Source organism: Mobula hypostoma, chromosome X1 (genome assembly GCF_963921235.1).
Source record: "Mobula hypostoma chromosome X1, sMobHyp1.1, whole genome shotgun sequence".
Lineage (NCBI taxonomy): Eukaryota > Metazoa > Chordata > Chondrichthyes > Myliobatiformes > Myliobatidae > Mobula > Mobula hypostoma.
Genome location: NC_086128.1, coordinates 34883542 through 34909327, shown reverse-complemented (window position 1 = coordinate 34909327; position 25786 = coordinate 34883542). Strand labels below are relative to the sequence as shown.

General features: G+C 39.7%; 1 protein-coding gene across 3 annotated transcripts in view; it reads left to right on the top strand.

Annotated features, from left to right (window-relative positions):
• Positions 1–140: 140 nt before the first annotated feature.
• Positions 141–25786, top strand: part of kat2a (K(lysine) acetyltransferase 2A) — a 67870-nt gene continuing 42224 nt past the window's right edge. Inside the window, exons 1-8 of one of the 3 annotated variants that reach the window (XM_063037167.1) lie at positions 141–392; positions 5940–6063; positions 11093–11238; positions 16237–16326; positions 17806–17987; positions 23220–23411; positions 24164–24270; positions 25080–25190. In XM_063037167.1, the coding sequence (XP_062893237.1) occupies positions 141–392; positions 5940–6063; positions 11093–11238; positions 16237–16326; positions 17806–17987; positions 23220–23411; positions 24164–24270; positions 25080–25190 (1204 nt within the window). The remainder of the gene's footprint in view (positions 393–5939; positions 6064–11092; positions 11239–16236; positions 16327–17805; positions 17988–23219; positions 23412–24163; positions 24271–25079; positions 25191–25786) is intronic. The other 2 variants (XM_063037169.1, XM_063037168.1) reach the window with 2 other exon arrangements.

Here is a 25786-nt window from a genome sequence, read left to right as displayed (position 1 = left end):
CTCATGTGGGGTGGTCCACACGAGTAAGGGGTATCATTTCCTAAAATGATCCTCGCATTACGCCGAGTCAGTAACGCTTCCAGCAGGTTGAGATGGGTAAACTACATTTCCCAGATAGTGACGCGCGCCGCGCATGTGCAATGGCATCCTTGGCGGTTTCCATGGCAGAGGGGGGCACGGTGATGGCGGAGGCAGCGCAACCCTCACAAGGCCGGGCTCAAGTGCCTTTTCAGTCGCAAGCGGTGGCCTCGCCTGCCGCCCCGAGCCCGGCCGATCCTGCCCGGCCCGGTGCAAGCAGTAGCCAGCAGCGTACGGTTCAGCGCAAGGCCCAGGTTCGCGCTTTCCCGCGGGCCAAGAAATTGGAGAAACTCGGGTTTTTCTCAGCGTGCAAGGTAAGGAAGAGTGGTGGCGGCAGTGTGACTACCCGGCCCAAAATTCGTGCTGCCTCTGTAGTCTCGGGTTCTGTCGCCTTTTTAACGTATCTCCATTAACAAGAAACACACCGATCGTTTAAGAAGTGAACATTCCAGGTAGTGCATTAAAAAAAAGCATCCTTCTTTCATTATACAGTCACTGCCACTCCCACAATAACCCTGGGATTACACATGACCACCTGGGCGAGGCTGCATTCAGCACAGGGCACCAACAAAAACATTGTATTGTGCTTTAGAAAATCTCGGATACATTGCTTGCAGAATGCTTTGGCTTGGAACAATGTGTTGACTTGATAAGAAAAAATAACTTGCAATTTAAAATTAGTGTAAAATATTCCGAGAGTTGAGAGGTGACTGATTGGGAATGACCGAAACATTAATGGGTGGTAGATTCTGAAGTAAGTATGTTTCAGATATTGGGCAAGAGACGACATGAAGAGGATATTTAAGGGTGTTTGAGCACGCAAGCAGTTCTATGCACTAAGGTCAGAAGCGTTCATGCCTCACTTGCCCCAGGCCTAATCTCTTTCGTGGCAGTCCCCCAGGGCCCTCAATTGCCTGATATTAAAAAAAATGTACTTTAAATGCCCCTAATGCTTTAACCTCCGCAACCTTCTGGGGTCCAGGATTTCAGAGATTCACCACTCCTTGTGAGAAGTTGTTCTTACACATCTCAGTTACAAGTTTAGGGAGCAGTCACTTAAAGCTATGTCCATTTGTGGAAACATCTCGACATCTACTCTATCACGTCCCTTCTGGATCTCATATGCTTCAATAAGAGCACTCTTCATTCTTCTAAACTTCAGGGAATATAGATCTAGTTTCATTAATTGCCCATGATAGGACACCTCTCTCATCAGAGGAAGTGGCTGAATGAATCTCTTCTGGATTACCTTCAGTGCAATCTTTAACTAATCTATCCTTCCTTACAGTACCCTAGGTATGTTCTCATCACATCAGTACACCTATACAATTGTAACACTATTTTCCCATTTCTAAGTTCCAACATTCTTGCAGTAGTGGCCAACATGCCATTTGCCTTCTTAACTTGCTGCACTTGCCTGCTTATGATTTGTGCACACGAACATTTAGATCCCTCTGTAGTTTGCTCATCTGCAAACTTTCTGCATTTGGATAGTCTCCATTTCTGCAAGTCGTTGAAGTGCGTGACCTCACATTTTCCCACAAACTTAATTTGCCAAGTTCTCATCTACTCTTTCAATGCATCTGTATTGTGTTGGAGAGTCCAAATATTCTCATTACAGTGTGGTCTCTCCCTCTTATTTTTGTACCATAAGCAAAATTGGATACCTTATACACTTCCTCCTTCTGAAGGCATTAATATAAGTTATTGAGGTCATTCCATTAAATGTATCCTTCAAGCCTGAAAAAGACCTGCTTATTTCCTCCCTCTTGTTTATGTGATAACTAATCTTCAGTTAGGCATCCTGAAGCACACTGGAGAGAAATACCACTTCTGAGAGAAAACAGAATTACAACTATTTTAAATGAATTTTTCTAGTGAACTAGCTTACTGCCCGTTTCACCTGCTGGCATTTTTGGCAGCTATGAAAGTCCTGCATCTCCTTGATGGCATTCAGGGCTTTCTTCATCATGCCAGTAGCTTCCTCTCGGTTTTCATTACTGTCAGTTGTGCAATTCCCAGTTGGAGACTCAGGAAAACCATTGCACACAGATGTAGAAGAATTTTTCATTGCTGTTTCCATAACAGGTTTGTTTGAACAGTCAAGGTTGTTAACCCCGAGCTGAACCTGGAGGATGGGTGGACCGCTCTTAGTCTAGCCTCTCCACCCTTTGACTTGTTTGGCCTACCAAGAGCCAAAGCATAAGGCCAGCTGAGCACTCCAGGTCTTTGAGGTGTATGAGCCTTCTAACCACGACAAGGTTGTGGTGCTCTTGAAGGTTTTCCAGTAAAGGCTGGAATATCTCTATTAATTTTCTTTTCACTAAATTGCATTTTACTATGCATTTAATGTAAAGTCATTGGCAGAAAAAAAACTGTTTTCAGTTTAAATTATTTGGTATTGGGAGATTTAACTAACGCCAGAACATGTAAATGAGAAGATTTACTTTTCTACCATATTTTGGCATATCCTTATATATTTCTTAATAGATTTCTTTTTAAGTGTTGCCTCCTTTGTAATTCATGGAAATGTGACCAGTTTGTACACAGTAAAATCCTACAAACAGTAATTAGTTCAAGGAAGTGATAATCTATTGTACTTTTGGTTGAAATGTGTTGGAGTCAGAGCACTACAACACAGAAACAGGCCCTTTGGCCCATCTAGTCCATACTGAACTATTATTCTGCAGAGTCACATCAACCAACACTTGGATCATAGCCCTCCATACCCCTGTCATCCATGTACCTATCCAAACTTCTTTTAAATGTTACAATCAAACCCACATCTACCACTTTCGCTGGTAGCTCATTCCACACTCTACCTTCTGAGTGAAGAGGTTCCTCTGAAATACTTCATCTTTTACTCTTAACTTATTGTCTGTAGTTCTAGTCTCACCCTCTGAGTGAAGAAGTTCAAATCAAGTCGAGTTTATTGTCGCTTAATTTTATACATGTACATAACCATATAATGCATACAGAAATGAGACCATATTTTTTCAAACCAGGGTATAAAGCACTGTAGTACACATAATGCATATGAAGGTAAGGATAAAATCTACAGATGAATCTCACAAACAAACTAAAGTGCATGAATATTAAATATTGTGATGCACGGAACAGATTAACCAGTGACATTTCGAATACAATGCAGCCGGGAGTTCAGAAGCCTAATGAGAAGAAATTGTTTCTCAAACTGACTGTTCTTTTAATGCATTGGAGTCTCCTGCCTGATGGTAGAAAGTCAAAGAGGATGCTGGATTGATGGGGGAGATTCTTAATAACACCAAGGGCCCTGCGTATGCAGCGCACCTGATGAATGTTCCCAGTGGATGTTCGGGAGACCCCTATGATCCTCTCAGCTGTTCTTGCAGTCCTTTGTAGGGACTTCTAGTCTGATGCTCGGCTGCTCCCGTACCAGATGGAGACGCAACTTCACAAGATGCTGTCAATATGCTCCTGTAAAATGCAGTTAAGATGGGGGGAGGGGGAGCCTTGCTTGCCTCTACTTGGGAAGTGGAGGCGATGCTGTGTCCTGTTCAGGGAGATAATACTCAGGGACCAGGTGAGGTCATCCATGATGTGAACTCCCAGGAGCTTGGTGCACTTAACTATCTCTATGGAGGAGTAATGTATTCACAGAGAGGGATGGTTCATCTGCTCCTTCCTGAAGTCCACAATGATTTCCCTTGTCTTCTTCGTGTTCAGGCTTGGGTTGTTCTTCTCACACCAATCCACCAGTCCCTCCACTTCCTTGCTATACTCATCTCGTCATCGTTCTTGGTAAGGCCAACCACTGTTGTGTCATCCGCAAACTTGATGACACGGTTTGAGCTGGATATTGCAATGCAGTCATGTGTCAGTAGTGTGAACAGCAGCGAGCTGAGCACACAGCCTTGGGGAGTACCAGTGCTCAGTGTAATGGGACGAGAGGCGTTGCTTCCCGCACGGACTGACTTGACTTTACTGTTAAGAAGTCCAGTATCCAATTGCATAGGGAGGTGTTGAGACCCTGTGGAAACAGTTTCCCCACCAGTTTCTGGGGTTTACCCCTTAGGTTCCCCTTAAATATTTCACCTTTCACCCTTAACCTATGATCTTTAGTTCGAGTCTCACCCAACCTTAGTGGAAAAAGCCTGCTATGTGTATACCCTATCCATACTTCTCATTTTATATACTTATATCAGTTATTCCCTGATTCTCCAAGGAATGAAGTCCTAACCTATTCAACCTTTCCCTACAACTCAGGTCCTCAAGTCTTTAAGAACTAGAGGACACTCCAGTAAATGTTCTGTACTCTTCCAATCTTACTGATATTTTTGCTGTAGGTAGGTGATTGGAACAGCACATAATACTCCAAATTAGGCCTCACCAATATCTTATACAATTTCAATATAATATTCCATCTCCTGTACTCAATACTTTGATTGCTGAAGGGCAATGTGCCAAAAGTTCTCTTTATGAACTTATCTACCTACAACACCAATTTCAAGGAATTATGCACCTGTATACCAGATTCCTTTGTGGGAGAAATTGTTCTGTGATGTTTTATGTCTGCATAAATTATCACAGATTTTTGACATCATATGGGGAGTGGAGGAATATGGATCATGTACTGACATAAGAGATTTAGTTTAATTTGTGTTTGGCATAGAGACTGAGATAGGGTGGGGGAGTAGTATCATCTTAGAAATTTGATCATATCATAAGTTTTAAAAGCATCTAACTAGGGAATTCAAATGAATTTTCTCAATAGGTTTAGTTTCACTTGTTTAGTAGGAACATTTCGAGAAACAAGGTTGTATGTTTGAAAGGAAGGCAGTGTGATTGCCCCAGAGAAATAGCCTCGTGGTCAAAGAGATTACATGAAGAAAGGAAGATAAGGTCCCCATTACACCACTGAATCAAGGAGAATACTCAGCAAAATTCCTTGGAGCAACCACAGAGTGTTAAGTGGAATGGAATGTGAGTAACTATCTTTACAATGGGAAAAGAATAAAACCTAAAGGCCATTGAAGTTCCTCAGAATTGAATTGGAGCAGTGGAGGAGAGCCTAAGAGATAGAAGTGAAGCATAGCAGGTTGACAAAAAATGTTCCCTGAAATGAAAGTGAATTATTACAAACCAGCAGTAGTTAATGAACGGAACATGTATGGGCGGGGGGGGGGGGGGCGCGACTGAAAACTCATTTTGGAGAATCTTACAATCTTTGGGGTTATCACCAGTAGGGCAAGAAAGAATGAGGGTGAAAATGACTTATGAAAATGGGGCATGTATTAAATTAAGATAGTTTAGATTTATTGGCATTCTGCTGAAATAAACATGCAGAATTAAGGCAGAGCAATAAATTGCCAGAATAGTTACTGACTTTACAAATTTCTGAGGCATCTGTTGTGGAATTAACCATATTTTTGCTACATTGTCCTTACTTAAGCCAATCAACCCTGCTGGGGCATAGGCTGCCGACAGCAGCTGCCAGAATCTTGTGTCCTGGGCCAGCTTTTCAAGTTCTCCCCAGGTATATCCCATCTTTTTGGTGTATCTTTCCTCTCCCAGGAATGAGGTCTGTGAAGCTTCTATTTGCGTTTCTGTAGCTCTGGGTTTTTACTGGATGGGGTTGCTAGTCCCATGTCCAACCCTCCTCACAGCTGGGCTTAGGACCTTCCATGGTGGAGTTTTTGATACATTGGAGTTACGATATTTTACATATTTTTAACAGTTCCTCTTCTGGAGGTGAAAAACAGTATATTCCATCTTACAACTTCTAAAGAAAACTGCATTGTATTTGGAATATACAGTAAATCGGTGAGTTCTATGTTTGATAAAACATTTTTAAAATAGAATTTTATGTAAATTCTCTCTAGGTCAATGATACCTGTAAGTGTAATGGCTGGAAAAATCCCAGACATCCTACAGCCCCAAGAATGGAAATTCAACAGCCAGCTGTCAGCCTGAGTGAGCCCTGTCGCAGTTGTGGACACACATTAGGTAACTATCATTGTCGATGGCAATTTTACCTTCATGCTTTAAGCTATTGTGGGAATTGGATAATTTTATCAGTTTGGCAGATGCTTAGTTAATTCTGGGGTTAGAGTTTAACTTGATGCCTGTGCAATGAAGAAGCACTCAAGTACTCATCTCCAGAATTTAATCCTTAAGTCCCTCAATATGGAACTTCATCTGAAGGTGTTGAGGCTTTATGCCAAAATTTGATAAGCCTTGTAACATATCGATTGTCTTTGCTGCATCGAAGATGTACATTTATTTTTAAAGTCTTTAAATTTTTTGGTTTTGGGCAACACTGCAAGACCAGTACTTTATTGCCACTCATAACTCCCTGAAGTGACCAAATCAAACCAAACTCAAGTTAATTGCTGCTTGTAACCTTACGGATTAGTTATACTTGCATGATATGCCCTCACTCTAGTAATGTGGCTCCAAAGGTCGAGGATGTGTATTCGATCCTTTATTAGCAATTAGTGAACATACAATCTTGAAGTGATGAAACAAGTGTAAGCTAAGTGTAACTGAGCATTATTGAGCAGTCAGCAAAAGATAAGACATCTGCTGCTCCCCAGCTACTACAAAGTGTGACAAATAAAGCACAAGTACGTGACTTATTCCCTTTGCTTTTACCATGACCTCACTCGTGACCAATTACCATAATACACATAATAAACGTGCAACCCAGTACAATGCAGATAGAGAACAGATGCATGGCTCCTACAGTCATTTTGATGGTGTGGGTTTTTATGTAGGAGCCCTGTATCTGTTCTCTATCTGAATTGTATTCTGCGTTCTGCATTTGGTTTGGTTTGGCCAAACAAAACTAAAACAATTGTCGCTGCCTGTTAGCCTATGGATTTGTTATACTTGCATGCCGCGCCCTTACTTCAATAATGTGGCTCCAAAAGTCGAGGATATGTATTCAATCATTATAGCAATTAGCAAACGTACAATCTTGAAGTGTAAGATAAGCATAATTGAGCATTATTGAGCGGGCTGCAAAAGATACGACCTCTGCTGGTCCCAGCTGCTACAAACTGTGACGAACAAAGCACAGATATGAGACTTATTCCCTTCGCTTTTACCATGACCCCACTCATGTGACTAGTTACCATAATAAATATAATAAATGCGCAACACAGAATACAATGCAGATCTAGAACAGATGCATGGCTCTTACATTCCAGCTCCATAATTATTATACTAGAATAATTACATGAAATCTCTACATTTACACAAATGTCCTTTTTTGGTAAGCAGTCTATACTGGATTGTGATCTTCTGACAAAGCAGGTTGTTCCTCTTGACTGCAGTCAGGAAAATCTGTCTTGAATCGCTGCTGCCAAAGCTCATCTAAGCGCAAAACTGAAATCCTGTTAACTGTCAGCTCTGTCTGAATGTAGTCTCTTCCACCACCATGGTCTCTTTTCAATGGCCCATTAACATTCTAACCCAGCGTTGTTTTGATTACATAGGGTCCATCATTAACACTGCGAATCACTTGCAGCGGTTCCAATGTCTTAGGCACAGCTCAATTTCTGACTCAATTTCCAGGAAATGAATGTGCTTCGGGTCAGACCATTCCTGACGAGGAATATTCTCTTTGTTGACAGGCACACGTTCCTGCGTATAGATGTTAGGCAGTTCACAAAAGTTTTCACTACCTAAGCCAGCCACTTCCAATCCTGAAACAACGTAGCTACTCACAACCTTCTCTTGACCCATCGTGCATAAGAGAACACGCGTTCCTTTTCCTGTCAGGCTGAGCGTGTTCATGAGGCTCGCTGTGTAGAGCACTGCTGTACTTCCTTGATCTATGAAAGTATAAGTAACCACTGTCTTGTTACTGCTCGTAGACTTCATTTGAAATGGAATTATAAGAAGTTTACAGTCATGATCATCAGCCTCCATAAGGCCGTTAGATACCAGGGTGGTACTCGTTGCAGTGTTTGCTTTATTCACGGCTTGTTTTGAATCGGTACCCTTTTCATCAGTTCCGGGCTCAGGTGTGGCTTCAGTTTCCAGAGTAGCTACAGTAATGGCAAAGCTGCTTCCTTTAGCTTGAGAATAAATTTGCGATCCAGTTTTGTTCACACCTTTACTTACTGCTGGCAATGTAGCATTATATTTTTTTCCCCAAACACTGAGTGTGTAGCAATCTTTACTTTCAATAAAATCAACAGTATCTGTGAAAGTAACCTTACGGTTGTACCTTTCTTGCAATCTATAGATGGTCGATCTCCATTTTTCCCAAAGTTTATCAGGCAGTTTATTCACAACAATCCTCATTAGCAAGCACGTCCAACTCACGTATGTCCTGCACGTCTTCCATGGCATTGCAACAACCTCTTAGAAAAAGACTATAATCTTGAAGAGCTTTCATGTCTTCTGATTTGATACGTAGCTATGAAAGAGCCTTTTCCATGTAGGCTGCAGCAATTTTGTGCTCATTACTGAAGTGTCTTTGTAGTAAAGCTTGGGCCTTTAGATATCCTTGCTCTGGGCCAACTGGATGGCAACTTTTGACAAGCTCTCTAGGGTAACTTCCAGTGAACTGTTCAAGAAAATAGAGATGGTTACCATAATTATCCATCTTGCCTCTAATGTTATTCTTGAAAACCCTCATGAATGAATAATACTGCGACTTGATCGCCATTGAAGATTTGAATCTCGCTTTTAGGCAGAGGTGTTGTTGCATGACTATGCTTGTTATTTTCTTTTGTGTCTTTATGGCGTTCAGTGTGGCATTTAGACCATTATCATCTATAACACAAGTGTCATCATACTGTAAATCAATGTCCTCAGAAGCAGCTTGTGCTATTGGATATGGCATAGCTTCAGAGTGCCTCCTTGGTACAGGCTGAAAGTGAACACCCTGAACTGTCCCTTGGGGTTCAAACTCATGGCTCATAGACATTTATGCCTTAAATGTATCCACATTGACATTGAGTATGCTGGATTTTCTCTCTTCCATGTCAACATAGGAACTCTCACCATACAGCTGTCCTGCTGGAGCATGTTTAGCACCCACAGCACTTGAAGCCCTTAGCACTTTTAACTGTTCTTTGTCTCTCCAAAGCGGTTCCCTTTTTTCTTCCAATGCGTGTTTATCCCTCAATATTATCTTGTGTATAACTCAGCTAAATCAGCCTCCACTCTAATACGTGCTGATGAGGTATCAGATGCATAGGACGATCTGCTAGCAATAGAACGTGCTGCGTGCACATTAGATGCGCTGCCTTCAGCTTCATACATAGTCACAGCTTGTTCTGTGGCTTTATAAATATTTTCATTTCCTCCAGCAATCTGATCTTCAGTATCATATGTTTCTTTACTTTCTATCTTGTCTTGACTTCAAAGTCACTGCTTCCAACTTGACTCGTGTTGTTTTCCAAGTGCACGACCCAGACAAAACAGCAGCAATTCAATTCAGCTTTCGATAGTGGAAGTACTTCAAATCAGCATTTCAACAGAAGGGTTCAACTAGTCAGGCAAACACCACTTTCAGTTTTTGGTCCCCAATTGGACCATTCAAAACTGTGTTTCAAACCAAAACACACAGCATGAGCCAACAAAAGGCCGTTACTTGCCACAAGCTGCTCTAGGCTGCAGTGTTTCTAATTTCACGGACACGTCCGAATGCTGATGTTCGTTTGGTGTAACTGTCGAAAACTTCCTGACAGAATGTAGCGACCAGACCAAAACCAAAACAATTGCCGCTGCAGGTGACCATACGGATTTGTCTCCAAAAGTCGAGGATATGTATTCAATCCTTTATTAGCAAATAGCAAACATACAATCTTGAGCGTACGCAAGTGTAAGCTAAGTGTGATGGAGCGTTATTCAGCGGTCAGCAAAAGATGCAACCTCTGGTTCCTAGAGACTACAAATTGTGACGAACAAAGCACAGATATGTGACTTATTCCCTTCGCTTTTACCATGATCCCACTCATGACTAGTTACCATAATAAATGCGCAACACAGAATACAATGCAGATAGAGAACAGATGCATGGCTTCTACACTCCCCTTAGGAGACTGGTGAATTACAGTGTCTTTCTGGTGAAGGTACCCCGGCAGTGCTGCTGTGGAGTGAGTTCCAGGAATTAGACTTTGTGGAATTGAAGGAATGGTGATATGCTTCCTATATGAGTGGTGTGTGACATGAGGGAGAAGAAATTGTAGACATTTGTGTTTCCATGCCCTCATCCTTCTCAGTAGTAGGATTTGGGTGGTGCAAAGTGAGTAAGTAGTGCATTCTGTAGAAGTTACTCGGACCATCAATAGTACACCAAAGGAAGAAATGCTGAGGGTGGTAAATGAGGTTCAATCAAGTGAGCTGCTTTGTTGTGGGTGGAATTGGACTCTTGAATGTTGTTGGAGCTATTTTCATCCAAGTAAGTGGAGAACATTGCATCACAATCCCGATTTCAGCCCTTCAGATGGTGGAAAGATTTTCGGGTACAAAGTTATTCACTTTGACAGGATACACAACCTTTGATCTGTTTTTGTAGCTACAGTATTTATGTAGCTAGACCACTTGCGTTTCTGGTTATTGGTGATCCTCAGAATATTTATGATAGTGGACTTGACAGTGGTGAATCCATTGAATGTCAGGGCTAGGTGCTTATTCTTTAGTTGGAGATGACCATAGTCTGACACTTCAGTGTTGTATCTGCAAATATCTGAATGTTGTCTAAGTCATAAGGAGTACAGGTAATCATTTTCTGAGGGGGTGCAAATAGGAATGAACATTGTGTAATCATTGAGTATCCCCATATCCTGATTGTTTGATGGAAGGGAGTTCAGTGATGAAGTACCTGAAGCTGGCTGGAGCATTGAGGGTGTTCCTTAGATGGGATGATTGAATTCTAAAAGTCGCAACATGACAATTAAATGGAAGTTGTTTTTTTGAAATAAGATCTAGTTTTACAATAGTAGAGATCTGAACAAACTTTTTTTTAGCTTTAATGTTTGGATTTGTGATATTTTGTAATTTATTTGACCATTAGCAGACCATGTTTCTCACCTGGACAATGTTTCTGAAGATGAGATTAACAGACTACTTGGGATGGTGGTGGATGTGGAGAATCTGTTCATGTCCGTTCACCAAGAGGAGGACACTGATACCAAACAAGTGTATTTTTATCTTTTCAAAGTAAGTCTAATTTAAGTAAAACAATGCTTTGGCTAATATTATTTGTATGGTCTGAAAAAATAGAACAATAGTTCTTGTTAACTTGGAAAGAAGTGTTCGTGCTCAGCTTCCTTTGCAAAATCCGCAGGGTACACCGTGATGACACCAGTGCGTTGCGGGAATTGATTTGTGTATATATGAAAAAAAATTAGCAATTAATACATTGAGGTGCTAAAATAAATCCATAATTATCCATTAATTTGTTGAAATATTGAATGTTTTTGAATGAGTATGCATGTACGTAACATTGTTCTTAGTTTCTATTTAAGGAAGGTGGGGGTGGACAGGGGAAGAAGGACCCAGAATTGTTTTTAGTCTGAGGAAGTACTTAGAAGTTCCTTTTTGATGTGCAGTGGCTGATACAAAGTAAGGTGTTGTGCTCATGTGGCAATGTCTCACAAACGGCAATGATAAATGACAAAATATGTGCTCTTGTTTCAGTGATAAATGTTGTCCTTTGCTGAGATGAACTGTAGTGTTTAGGTATTGCAGCACGTTTTTAAGATAGATGTGAGAGCTTGTTCAAGACTTAGTTTTCTTGCACACCCCAGTAGTAGTTTGAAATTTCAGCCTAGAAGATCTGTTTGTATTTTTTGATAACTGAATTTATAACTTAACTGATTAGAGAGCTATTGCTGAGCCACGGCAAGAGGTAAATGGACTGAAATTAAATGAAGTCAGAATTCAAAGAGCTGTTTGAGGTAACAGATTTGGAAATTCTGATGTGTGGAAAAGAAAGGAATTAAGTTTAAATCTGATATTGTTTAGTTTTTGTCCCTACTTTAAGGTAGGATTATTAGTGGGAAAGGAGATGAATTTTAGTATTCTGGACGCATGAAGTAGATGCTTTGGTCTAGGGAGAAAAGGTTGAAAGAAGGCTTGAATGAGATTTAAACACTCATGATAAAAATGGATGTAAATGTAGGATTTGAGAGCTATTGATGTTATTCTGTATCCTGTAATTTAAATGAAAAAAAATTTCATGTCAGAAAGCTGAAATTTGTGCAGTGTATTATTAATGAGGGCAATGAAATAAAACAAAATTTGGCTAAGTATTTAAAAAATTCTGGAAAATTCCTGTTGTAGGATATGTGACTTTGTAATCCCGAACACAAATTATTTTGGGCAAATATATTAATGGTCTAATCCAGTGGTTTCCAAACTTTTTTGTGTTACCACCCTCCTTCGAGAATTTATTTAGACATACAGTGCGGAATAGTCCCTTCAAGCCACACCACCAAGCAACCTGTGGACACACCCCCCACCCCGCCAGATTTAACCCTAACTTAATCATGGGACAAATTGCAATGACTAATGACAATTAACCTCCTAACCAGTACATCTTTCGACTGGGAGGATCTACACACTCCTTACAGATGACATCAGAATTGAACACTGAACTCTGCCCCTAGCGTTAATAGTGTTGTGGTAATTGCTATGCTACCATGGCGCCTATGGGACTTAATTTTTTTTTACCGCTGTGATAACTGTATTTAATGATTGGTGTAACCGATCACTTTTTTGCAACAAGGTGTTATCTGTGAATTACGCAGTGAATGCTAAATATGTTAGGTACATCTTTTTTTAAAGAAATTAATAAACTCCACAGTGATGTCGTGTCATTGATGGTGCCCCATCTGTTGAACAAGCAAGAATGTTGGTGAACATAATGTACTTGAAAAATTGTTCAACAACCCAAAATATTGACTCCCTCTTCTTACCTGTTTCTAGTCCCCTTGCAATTAACAACTCTTGAACCATGTTTTCATCTTTTATGAAGCAAACATAACCAAAAAGCAAAGATTCGTTGCCTGGCAAAGTTGATTCATCCAACTACAAAGCAAATTCTTTTATCAAGTATGTGGCATGATGTGTCTTCAACATTCTCAGACATTTTGTCAGTTCGCCTTTGAACAGAGTTGTCACTGTGCAGAATTGCTTTAATTACACTGGGCAGCAAATTTTTTTTAGAAAGTGTTGCTTCTCAGAATTTTTTTTGGTTATGATAGACTGCTTGAAGCTGAACACATAACTACATTGTATACATACATATAATACATGTATTATGTAGGAATTTGGAGAAACAAAATTAATTTTTATTGCACTTAATTTCGTAACGTTGCTAATACTTTGCAATAATTCAGCTAAGCTAGAAATGTTTTGTTGATGATTTTCATTTGTATTCAGATTCTGAGACTTCTTGTTTAAATGCCCAACAATAATCACCCAGCATTAATGGATTCCTGTTCTGATCCCATTTCTCCATGACCACACTTGTCTGGCAAAACCTTTCGCCATGCTCAGCACTGACAGCGCTAAGATTTGCAGGGAAGTCTAAATGGGAATGCAAAAATGCACTTCGTAGTTTTGTCTGCTGGAAGTATGTTGTCAACCAGCTGCACGTGGTTTGGTGCTCTATAGTTGCCAAGAAAATTTTCAACAACATCCTTGAATGCCTTCCATGCGATTACCTGTCATTGATGACCTGTTTGATTTGTGGACCAACAAAAATGCCTTCCTTAGTCTTGGCATCAGTTTTCTGAAAACATCTGTCTCAAATATCAAAATCCTTCACAGAAATTTTTGTGCCTGGTGAGAGCAGATTCCATCCTTACAGTCTTGAACCCAGTAATTCTGCTTTTGCCTTTGACAAACCCAAGTCTCTGGCCAGGTTATTTAACTTAGATTGAGTTATCAGATGAGGCTTACTCAATAGAAAGGGTTCAAAATCTGTATCAGCATCAGTGTCATTTTCTATTCCTAGCTCATGCATCATGGTATCTTCGTCTGCCAAATCTAGACTCCATGTCTCTGGTGTCTTCAGTACTGGAAGATTATTGTCATGCAGCACAGGTCTCATGGCTGAAGGGAGATTGGGCTATTCAATGGATTTCTTGTTTTTAGCAGAGAAACCAGACACACTAGTCAGATAGAAGTAACAGTCTGTCACACGATCCTTCTGCTCTCACTAAATCATCAGGACAGCGAACAGCATTGACTTCCGAGTACCTCTGAGCCAAGCGCTAAGATCAACAGTGCATGTTGCGCAACAAATGTAAGGAGCCCAGGCTTTGTCTTCGTTGCCAATTTTACACTTAAAGTAGAGCTCATGGGCTTTCTTAATAAGAGAAGTCAGGATCTGTCTTTGAGATTTAAGCATATACTCACCACACACAAATATAACAGAAAGTATCATGGCTGTTGCAACATTGGCGAAACATTTTGCTATGACAAATACTCCTGAAAATACAACTATTTTTTTTATAATGAGTACACACAATATGCTATGCATGTAGAGCATGCACATCAACAGGATTGCAAACCGATATATGTGTAAACACAGTGTAGAGGATGGTGTGTGTGTGTGAGATGCTTTTATAGCCTTTATGAAACCTGCCCTCCATGCAGCATCCACTCTGCCTAAATATTCCCAGCCATGCCTGGACAAGATAGAAAACTTATCAATTTACATTGTGGGCAACATTTTAATTGACTTGAATTATGAATTGAAATAACAAATACAGGCGATTTTTTTTTTTAAATAGTGTGTGATTGGGAAATTTCATGGTGATTTTCATGATCAGCAGCCCGAAATCCATAAGATACACCCAAAATATTCAGGAAGCAAAATTTTTGTTATCCAGTGTTATTTGGTCTGGTGGCTTATGCAAATCCACACTCAGAGCCTCCCTTACTTCTGGTAGAATTAGTTCTCCAATTGAATGGAGCTTCCCAGATTCATCAATGAGCAATGAAATGTTGTATGAAGCACACAAACTATCACTGTTTTGTTGTGAAGTGCTGGCAAACGTGTTTTGAAGTGTTTTCTGTTTCTGAAAGTTTTCACGAAATGACTGAAATAAGTTAAGTTCTTATTTGCTTTATCAGAGTATATTCTCTTCAAATGTTCAAGGAGCCTGCACAGTTTCTTTTCCTCATTTGAAAAATCTTTTTACACAACAGACGCACCAGCTGCTGTTAGTTGCTTGGTGCTGGTATAAATCCATGCTATACTGACTATACTTCTTTATCACTTGGGCTGCTTCTGCCATTTTTATTGTGGATTAGCGACCACGGTCAATTGCCTATTGTCTCAAGTCCAACCACAAGTGCTGCGATCAATAAAGGTGAAGTTTTGATGTTGTGATAGGTCAGGCAAAGCCTGACTCTGCCTGAAGTGGGGCAGTGATATCTTGTTTGGGCTGTGGGCTGAAGAAATAATGGTCAAGACCATTTGAAAGGGCAGATTCTGAACTTTACCTCATTGAACGCCATATCCTAATTCATAGGAATTGCATCACTGCCTGATTAGACTATGGGAATCGTACTAGATTACACTGTACTACAGTAGTGAATGACAATAATGTAGGGACCGGGCTTGGAAATAATGTGATTTCTTTAGTCCATATTTATCATGATATGCCAAATACAAATATGTCATATTGCTTTTCAACAACTATAATGTGCTTTGAGCAAAGTCTAAGACAACGGTGGGTTAACAAACGATGAGATGATTACAGGATCATTGTAATCAATTATGAGGCTCTGAGGAATAGATGCTTATAATAAGCATTCATTTCTTAAATTAAGCCTGTAGTCCCTCAGCTCCTACCCTTGCTACTCAGTGCCCCCCCTCCACGCCCCCTTTATCTTTATTGCCCTTTAGAAGCCCACAGGGGGTTAATATTGTCCACTTTGGGAACCACTGGTCTCTAATCAAACCCAATGAGTTTGTTTTTCCTCTGTTATTGTACATTGAGAAATGCACAATTTATGTATTGACAATCAATTGGAACACTATAACAATAATAGTGTTGAGAGCTTGAAAGTCATGCAACATTTACAGCTACTGAAATATTTCAGTGCAATGTGTTTTGCAAGCTAAAAATGTACCCCATTTTAATCATTCTTCTGCATGTTGAAAAAGATAAGTAGCTGACACTTCTTCTTTCTTGTTAGCTTGTACGAAAATGTATCTTGCAAATGGTACGTCCTGTTGTGGAAGAAAAGTTGGGAAGCCCTCCATTTGATAAACCAAGTATAGAACAGGTGAGGTTTTAATATTAGAAACTTAAGTGAAATTGTAGTTTAGATTATAAGTGAAGAAGGAAATAATTACAAACTTTATGTCTTGTTCTTTGGTTCTTTAGACCAGATCATCAAATTCTGATCTGGTCATCATTACTTGGACATCTTCAATCTAACTATGAATTTCTCCCTTTTTGACTCTTCTGTGTTGGTCTCCACATTGTGGTGGTGGTGGAGGGAGGGATGGTAATGAGCAAAGTAATACTCGGATAATTCAGCGCTTGAGTTTTAAAAGTCAGAACTTTACAGACAGGAGTTGAGTTAGGGATGTAGGAAATACCAAAGTTGGAACATCTGAATTGGATATGCTGGAGATATGAATGCCATACTTTGTACAGAAAATGAGTTTGTATATTGCTTATCATATACCTCTGATATAGCAAAGATTTTCAGAACTGTGTAAGCATGAAGTACAGTAATAGGGATGGGAAAGGTTTCATTAAAAGCCCAAGCTGCTGAAAGCCCATGCATCGTTGGCACCATCTGCACTGCCACACATTTTGTGGCTGTGAGTCTCCTGAGGCCAGATGCTATTCTGGATCTTCTGCCCATTGCAGTGAACCATGAGCAACAGGGCTGCAGTGTGGGCCCCAAAGCTCAGTCCACAGACTGCCCAGACAAATTGTGCTATCAGAGCCAGTTTAACTGTTTGCAAATGTCTCTGTTCATTAGGGACATGTGAAAATAATTAAAAAGTAAAAACAGAAATTTATAGCATAGAAAACTAGCATTAATTAAAAACAATTCTCTGAAGTTTTATACATAAAGCTGTCAGTGTATTCTGGCTGTTTCTTTGCTAATCTAGTGAAGATGGTAGCCTTTGTAGTTTTCAACAGCCTCTGGATTTGATGACCTTGAATGAAGAAACCGTATTGGATTATACGTTGGGGCACACCAGCAATCTGAATTATTTGGTATCTTTATCTCAGCCTGGGTTTACTATCTCATCAAAAGCCAACAGATCTGAATGTGCTCCACTCCTTCAGTTTGACACCAAACATTTGGTCTTGGTTATGTACTTTAGTTTCAGTTTGTATTCATAACAGTCTGTTATTTTTAATTATTACTCAGATATTTATATTGTCGCAGTAGAAGCAGATGTTGGGCAAACTAGTATTGCATCAGCTTGAATAGTGGGAGGGGGGTGGAGGTGGATTATCCACTGAGTCTGTCAGATAAATTATTCTTTATAAATGAGCTCTAGGCTACAAAATAGCTCAATTTATTATATTTTTGCTGGTAGTTAAATTATTCATTCTGGACCCTCAGAAGTTAAAATTGAACCCAATGAGTCTTACCAATTCCACAAGATGATGTAATATCACCCAGAGAACGGGAAACAAAAGGAAAGTTTTGCTTTAGGGGGAAGGCTTGAGAATAAATGAATATAAATGTATCATAATTATTGTATTTAAATCTTTAATATTCTGTTTCTACCAGGGAATTCTAAATTTTGTTCAGTACAAATTCAGCCACATTCCTGCCAAAGAAAAGCAGATTATGTATGAACTTTCCAAAATGTTTCTGCTTTGTTTGAACTACTGGAAACTGGAAACTCCTTCTCAATTCCGGCAGAGGTCCCAGAATGAAGATTTTGATGCGTACAAAGTTAATTATACCAGGTATTGGAGTATCACAAATTGGTTTATGAGGAGGTTCTCTCACTGTTTTTTCCTTTTGTTCTACTATATAATAAAAAAGACTGTTAATATAAGGGAAAGAAACTTTGTAAAAGGGTTAAATTGACTGAACTGTGAAGTTTTTATTAAATCATGGTAAGTATGGTTTCAGCAGAATTTTTTCCTATAACCTTTTGATTTTGGTTTTGCCCTGATTGATGTCAGAAATGAAACTGCTATGGTTACCATTTATTTAACATGGGTATATTCGAGAAGGATGATCTAAGACCTAATGGGGTATGGTAATTTTGCAAAATAAGTACAAGGTTTTGTCTGAGGCATGGCATTTTAGTTTAATTGGTGTCCTTGGATGTGTAAGTAGGTTCAGCATGACCTCCTGCTATGGTCTGACAGAGAGGGAGTTAGGAAACTATTATATCTTCTGACATGGTGTAAAGTCTGGTATCTTTGTTTCCAAGTGCTCATTGGGAACTGTTGCTTTGTTTCTAATTCATCCTTTTGAATTTTAAAAAATTATTTTAAAATGGTAAGATTTAAAAGGCTTGATGGGAATAGTTTTCGTTTTTGTAGATAAACTTAGTATTTCTCAGCTGTCAATTTCGCAGAAATATGGCTTTAATTTTTAATATTTTTTCTTTAACTTGATTATGGTAAGGTGTATTAGTTGACATGACCGTATCATAATTCAATGTAAGTAAACAATTATAGCAGAGAACTTGTCCCTCAAGCCTTTTACAGTATTCAGCAAGTTTGTGGTTGATTTAGCTCTATTTTTTCTGTCGATGCCCCACAATCATCGATTCCCTATAATCCAGAAATTGTCTACTTTGGCCTTTTATACATTAATTACAGACAATGATTAGTGTATAATGGAGGCCATTCAGCCCACTGTTTGTGCTTTTCAGAAAGGAGCCTTCTAGTACTTGATAGGTACCTATCCACTTAGTGGCCACTTTATTAGGAACATATGTACACCTTGTTAATGCAACTATCTAGTCAGCGAATCACATAGCACCAGCTCATTGCATAAATGCATGCAGACATGGTCAAGAGGTTCAATTGTTGTTCAGATCAAACTTCAGAATGGAGAAGAAATGTGATCTAAGTGACTTTGAATGATTGTTGGTGCCAGACCGGTTGATTTGAGAATCTCAGAAAGTGCTGATCTCCTGAGATTTTCATGCAAGGCAGTCTCTAGAGTTTACAGAAAATGGTGCCGAGAAACAAAAAAATACATCTAGTGAGCAGCAGTTCTGTGGGTGAAAATGTCTTGTTAATGAGAGAGGTCAGAGGAGAATGGCCAGACTGATTCAAGCTGACAGCTAGGTGATCGTAACTTGAATAAACATGTGTTACAGCAGTGGTGTGCAGAAGAGCATCTTTGAATGCACAGCAAGTTAAACCTTGAAATGGATGGTCTACAGCCACAGAAGACCACAAACATACACTTAGTGGCTACTGTATTAGGTACAGGAGATACTTAATAAAGTGGCCTCTGAATGTATATAGACGTATTTAGCATGTGATGAGAGTTTCAGCTTGTACCACTCTTAAAGGCATTGCATTCCATACCTTTTACAGCATCGGTGAGGAAAAAAATTCCCCATCCTGCCTCCAATTCCCCCTATCAATGATTAAAATCAATATTGCTTGGTTTTTAAATCAACTGGTAAAGGAAATTGGTCCCTTTTTCCTACTTGGAGCTTTTACAATTTTCACACCACCACACAAGGCTCTCCATAACCTCTATTCCAAAGGCTTATGCAGTTTTCCTAGTGGCTACAGTTTTCTAGTCTTTGCTGCATACCTTTAAATCTTCTCTGTAAACTCACTAGTGCAATGCATTTTTATTAGTTTTTAGAGATTATGTTCACAGTGCTCCTTCAGTAAACATTTCCAAAAATTCATAACCCTCAGAAAAGAAATTCTTCCTTGTGTCTCTCTTCATTAGGTGATCCTTTTTAAGTAAGATTCTCCCAAAAGGGGAACAACATTTCCCAGAATGCACCACATCTCGCACCCCTGCCCCTCACATCCTTCTGAAATTCCTGATTTACTTTACTATGTCCTCTCAGAATATTGTATCTTTCAGTAAGATAATGCAAGATTACTGTCAATAGGTGGTTCCTAGTTGACTGGATGGGCCAAAGGCTTGATTCCATTTTATTTCTCTATGATTTTATTTGACTCCAAGGTCATCTTCCATTCTGCTAAGCTCAATGAGTATAGGTCCAGTCTGTTCAACCATTCATCAGAAAACGACCCCAGTGTTAGGGAATTAACCTAGTGAACACTTTTTGAGCTTTTTCCAAGGTAGGTATCACCCTCCTTAAATCATGAGACCAAAGCAGTACACAGAATTCCATGTATGATCTCACCAGAACCTTGAGCAATTGTGATATGGTAAAATTGGAGTCGTCATGTGGTGAAAATCATGTCAATTGTGCCTCCAACTGGATGGAATCAACAGTGCAATTCAGGAAGTGACTCTTCAGTTTTAGAAGCTGTTTGAGGGGGAGTTTGCAATTATTTTCTCTGTGGCTGACATCACCAAGACCTCTTTGTAATTCGCACAACTGGATTCGTTTTCTTTCTTGGAGATGGTCAAAACTGTAACATCACTGTGGTGCCTTCCAGATGTTGTTGACAAATTTGACAGCCTCGTCTACAAGTCCAGTCATCTAGTTATTGCCCCAATAGTTGTTTCAATCTTCCTTATCGTAATACTGTATGAAGCTACAACTGTCTTTCCATTGGAGGAGAGCTATGCTACAAGGCAAATGAGAAACTGTTCAACCTATATTTGTTCCACTCAGGAGGCAAAGTCACTCCAACCTTTACCATTGAGCTGTAGTACCCAGGTGGTTTTTGTGTGTATGTTTATTGTAGGGTGACTTCCAAGTTATTGCCGAGACACAAGGGACTGCAGATGCTGGAATTTAGACCTACAATTTGCTGGAAGAACTTAGTGGGTTGAGGAGCATTTAAGGAAAGAAATTGAAAGAAATTTCTGACACTTTGGGCCAAAAGCCTGCATCAGGACTCAAGTCATTGTCATTTTCTTTACTGAAAGAATGAGAGATTGGGTGTCATGCGTAACATACCCAAAAACATCCTCTGTAAAACAGGCCCCCCAATAATAAAGGACCATGACAAAACTCTGGAAAATATCGACCACTTTCATCATCTTAGTAACCTTCTCTCAGCAAAGGCAGCATTTTAAGTGCACCAGTTCAGCTTTTGGCTAATAAAAGAAAGAGTTTGAGGATCAAGACTTCAAAACTGGAACATAGACTACTGGGCCCCAGTGATTCTTGCCCACTGGAGACAAGAACTACTTGCACCAGGTATCTTAAAGGATTGGAGAAATCCTATCAATTCTGTTCCTGGAAAATTCTCTTAACTCCACTGGCAGGATAATTGAACCCATGTCACTTTTCACTTCCAGAATAACACCCCAAGTAATTGTATTCTAAATATGCTCACCTAATTCCAGTGGGCAGACCACATCATTCCAATGCCAGACTGAGATTCATCACAGTAGGAGATTACCAGGTACACACAGGAAAGGACTGAGTAATTTTCTTAGTGTCCTTGAAATAGTGTAACTTTGATGTCAAGTCATTGGAATCCCTGGTGCCTGACTGTTTCAAATGGGAAATGAATATTTAGGTGGTACTTGTGTCTGTGCACAACTACATATTAATTAAATAAAAACACGCATGTGGGAGATGGCTTTAACTGGTGTATTCACAATTCAACAAGAGAGTGAGAGAGAACAGTGCGCATGAATAGACAACAGCTCATGCTCAGACAACAGAACTTTAGGACGTAGAGCTAAGGAGAGGGATCATTGCTCTAAAAGAAATAAATCCATACATTACACTTCCTCCCCCTTTAGATTTATGCAACATAAAACTGTATATGTACAAAACATTCAATTTTCCTTTCATAAACCCATATTCCAAATAAACATGCTTTTACAATAACAGTCCGTAACTGACTTCACAGTTCTAAAGATTCAGTCTTTTGGGTGGCACTCTGCTTCTTTCAGGTTAGTGCCTCTGGACCTGTGGAATGGCATCAAGGTCGGCAGGTGTCTTGTTAATGATAGCATTTTTGTTGCATCTCTGGTCCTGTGGAGTGGCATCAGGTTTGGTAGCTGTCTTGTCTAAGACAGCGTTCTCTGTTTCCAGTGTCAGGTTGCTGTCAGTGACATCATCATTGCGAGGCAAGTCTGGTGACTGTAATGTGTCCGTCTTGTTGGATGCAATCAACTCTGGTGTGTTCTTTGGTTGAGCATCCAGTATCTGGTCCACATGTCTGATTTCCAGCATCCACTGTACACATCAGTGGTCCACTTCTTGTAGTTATCCTACTGGGAGTCCACTTGTCTTCTTGGTAATCACGCGCTAGGACTTCCTGTCCAATCTCAAAGCTCCTGGTTGCTTCACTTGATAACTGGCTGAACTGTTTATTCTACACTTCCTTCCGCAGATCTGGTTTCAGGAGGTCTATGTGAGATCTCAGATTCCTGTTCATGAACAGCATTGCAGGTGTTTGATTTGTCGTCACATGAACAGAGTTCAAATACACAAAAAGGAAGTTGTCCACCTTGTGCTGTAGAGAAATGTCCTCCTTGTCCATCACTTTAATGTTTGGATAAACCTTTCAGCTAACCCATTCATTGCTGGGTGGCGAGGAGCTGTCTTGAAGTGTCTGCTGCCAATTTCCTTCATGAACAGTTGGAACTCTTCTGACGTGTATTGTGGTCCGTTGTCACTCTCCATTTGTCCTGATACGCCGTTTCTGGCGAAGGTAGTCCTCAGAGCAAAGACAGTCTTTGCTGAGGTGGTTGACTTCATTGGTATAACCTCCGGCCACTTCAAAAGAGCATCCACAGAAATCAGAAGCATGAAGCCCATGAAGATTCCAGCAAAGTCTCACAACTCACAACTGTACTTATAACATTGCTTAGTCAGATCCAATGCCATCTCTGCATCATTCATAGAAAAGCACCCTCTGTTACACATTGAAGTCTTTTTCACTTTCCACTGCACTAATTTGTATGTGTACCTAGCTGATGATCGTGGAGTAATTTGTCTGTTATCCTGTTTGTCACAGGTGAAGTTAAGTGTTTATTTATGAAAGTAAATAGGGTAACATTCTTCATGTTTGCTTTCATCTTTCTTTTCTGTTTTTCTTGTATTCAAGGTGGCTCTGCTACTGTCATGTCCCTCAAAGCTGTGACAGCCTTCCTCGGTATGAAACCACACAAGTGTTTGGGCGGACGCTGCTTCGTTCTATTTTCACAGTAACTCGCCGACAGCTACTCGAGAAGTTCAGAGTGGAGAAGGACAAGCTGATGCCTGAGAAGCGAACACTTATTCTCACCCACTTTCCAAAGTAAGAATTTAATGCCTCAAGACTGGTGTAGCATTTGCTTGTGAAAGAAGTGATAATCTGGCACTAATATTGAGGCAGCTGCAACGGAGCAGCTTCGCTTTGAAACAGCCTCGGAACAGTTTTTCTTTGAAACAGCCCCGGAAACATTTCCCACCCTTCTCTCTATTCCCCACCCCCACATAATCTTTCAATGTTCAAGATGCTTGGGGAGGGGGGAAAATTGGAAATAACTGGCATATAAAACCATATTTTGGAAAATAATTAGATGCTGACTTCCAGTTCGTCGTGTAGGCATTCCTCGGCGGAAATAGCTATGGCAGACTTGGGCAATTTATGTGGCTCACTGAATGCACGTCAGCTCCAGCAGGAAGCCATTTAGTGGAGAATCTCTACAACTTGACACTCTGCTTGACTGAGTTTAGTTCAGAATAATATTTTTGGAAAACTGAACAATTCTTCACTCCTGGCCATCAAACATATGTCAATGAGTTGATTATTTGTTAATCTACTTTGAAACATTTATTCCAAGCAAGCCAGTTTCTGTATGAACTTGATTGTGTGATGGTTGTAAATTTCCTCTAACTTAACTTGCTTTCTTAACTTTAGCTGAAGTTTTTATATTGACCTGTACGATAAAGCATTTTAGCTTGTAAAGTATGATTTTTAAAATGAGTAATTGTCTCCCCAGTGTTGCAGCTGTACTACCTCTGTTGGTGGCTCGATTTCATCTACAATTTCAATTCATTGTGTAGGTTCCTGTCAATGCTAGAGGAGGAGATTTATGGGCTGAATTCTCCAATCTGGGATTCTGATTTCACTTTATCTGCTTCAGAGGGAGTGCAACTGGGACAACAGCCAGGTAGCTGTCTCTTGTATCAATAGTCATTGCAGGTCTGCTTTCTTAAGATCCTGAGGATCTTGTCAATGAATATCCCGAGCATTTCAGTTTATGGGTTGGAGCATGAAATTGTCCCTAATTTAGCATTAGCTGGTAATCTCATTCAGCGATGTCAGGAGATAACTGGTGTGTGAAATTGAAAATGTCTCACTGTAAAAAGAGTTTGTGCTTCCAACGGAGGTAATGAAACATCTAGAATCAGATTAAAGAGAATTTCAACAGTGAATTGATTTGCATGCTTGATATGAAAATTTGTATTCCTTAGTATTAACATTCATTAATGTATTCTCCAATTGCCTGTGCTTTTATAAATTTGTTGTTGTCCTGACTTGTTTCCATTTCTCTCCCCAACCTCCCCAATCACTCCCTCCTCTTTAGTTTCCTGATTGTATTGACAATTTCTTTGATCTGAAGTGTGAACTCTGTATCTCTTCCACAGATGTGCTCTGACCTGAGTATTTCTAGTATTTTCTCTTTTTAATTTCCATTATTTGCATTTTTTTTCAAATACATGCTAATAGCTGATATAAATTTGTGTTTTAATGCTGCTTCAGTCCTCAAAGGATTAATGCACTTTGTCCATACTAATTTGAAGCTAGAACTGCAGTGCAGATATACAAAAGTGCTCACAGGCTGTCTTCTTTTGTATGTTGAGTGTGCATCTCTTGATGTAGGTTGGACTTCAGGTCATGTTGCATTTTTGTTTGTGTTAATGCAGGATGTACAAAACTTTGTATTTAGAAAAAAAGTTGCCGATATTTTGTTTTCAGCTGTTACTCCATCTCCAGTGCCTAGTCATCCTCCGTCGAGTAGAAACATCAAGTGTACCCTAAGTCCAGCATCCATCAGTGTTGACATGGGGGTTTCCGAACCAGCACCAGGTAATTGCTGCATGCTGTAATCTGTCTTTTCAAATCTCACGATAGGCCAGGAAAATTTAGCAGCATTGTACTGTGGTTGCATTATTAACACTTTTCAGGTAAAGTGATGCTAGAATCCTTGCAGTAGAGTAGTGTCTATTTTGAGTTTTTAAGTTCTATTTTAGTTGGAGAATACTCGCTGAAGTCAGATTGATACGAAAGGCAATTTAAATTTGTGAGAATGTAAGCCACTTTGAAACTTGTTGAATTAAGCATCTGCTGTTTAATTTAACAAATGGACAGGAATAAGCATGAAATACTATCTAACAATTGATGTGATAAAGAATTAATTAGGTCTGCAAAATTTAACCAAGCTGTCCATAACATTTTGTTTTTTTTCCAAAAATTGTAGTAATGCATCCTTGACACACGATGGCATCAGCCCTCTATTCATTCTGTATTCCCTATTGTAATTCAGCATTCTATTTCATAGAAATATTTATAACTGCTGAAAAGTATATCATGGTTCAGAAATTTATTTTTCACTGTGGTGTCTTGAGGGCAGAATTTTGAATGTTGATAGTAGAGGAAGTGCAAATCCCTGATAAATGATCTTT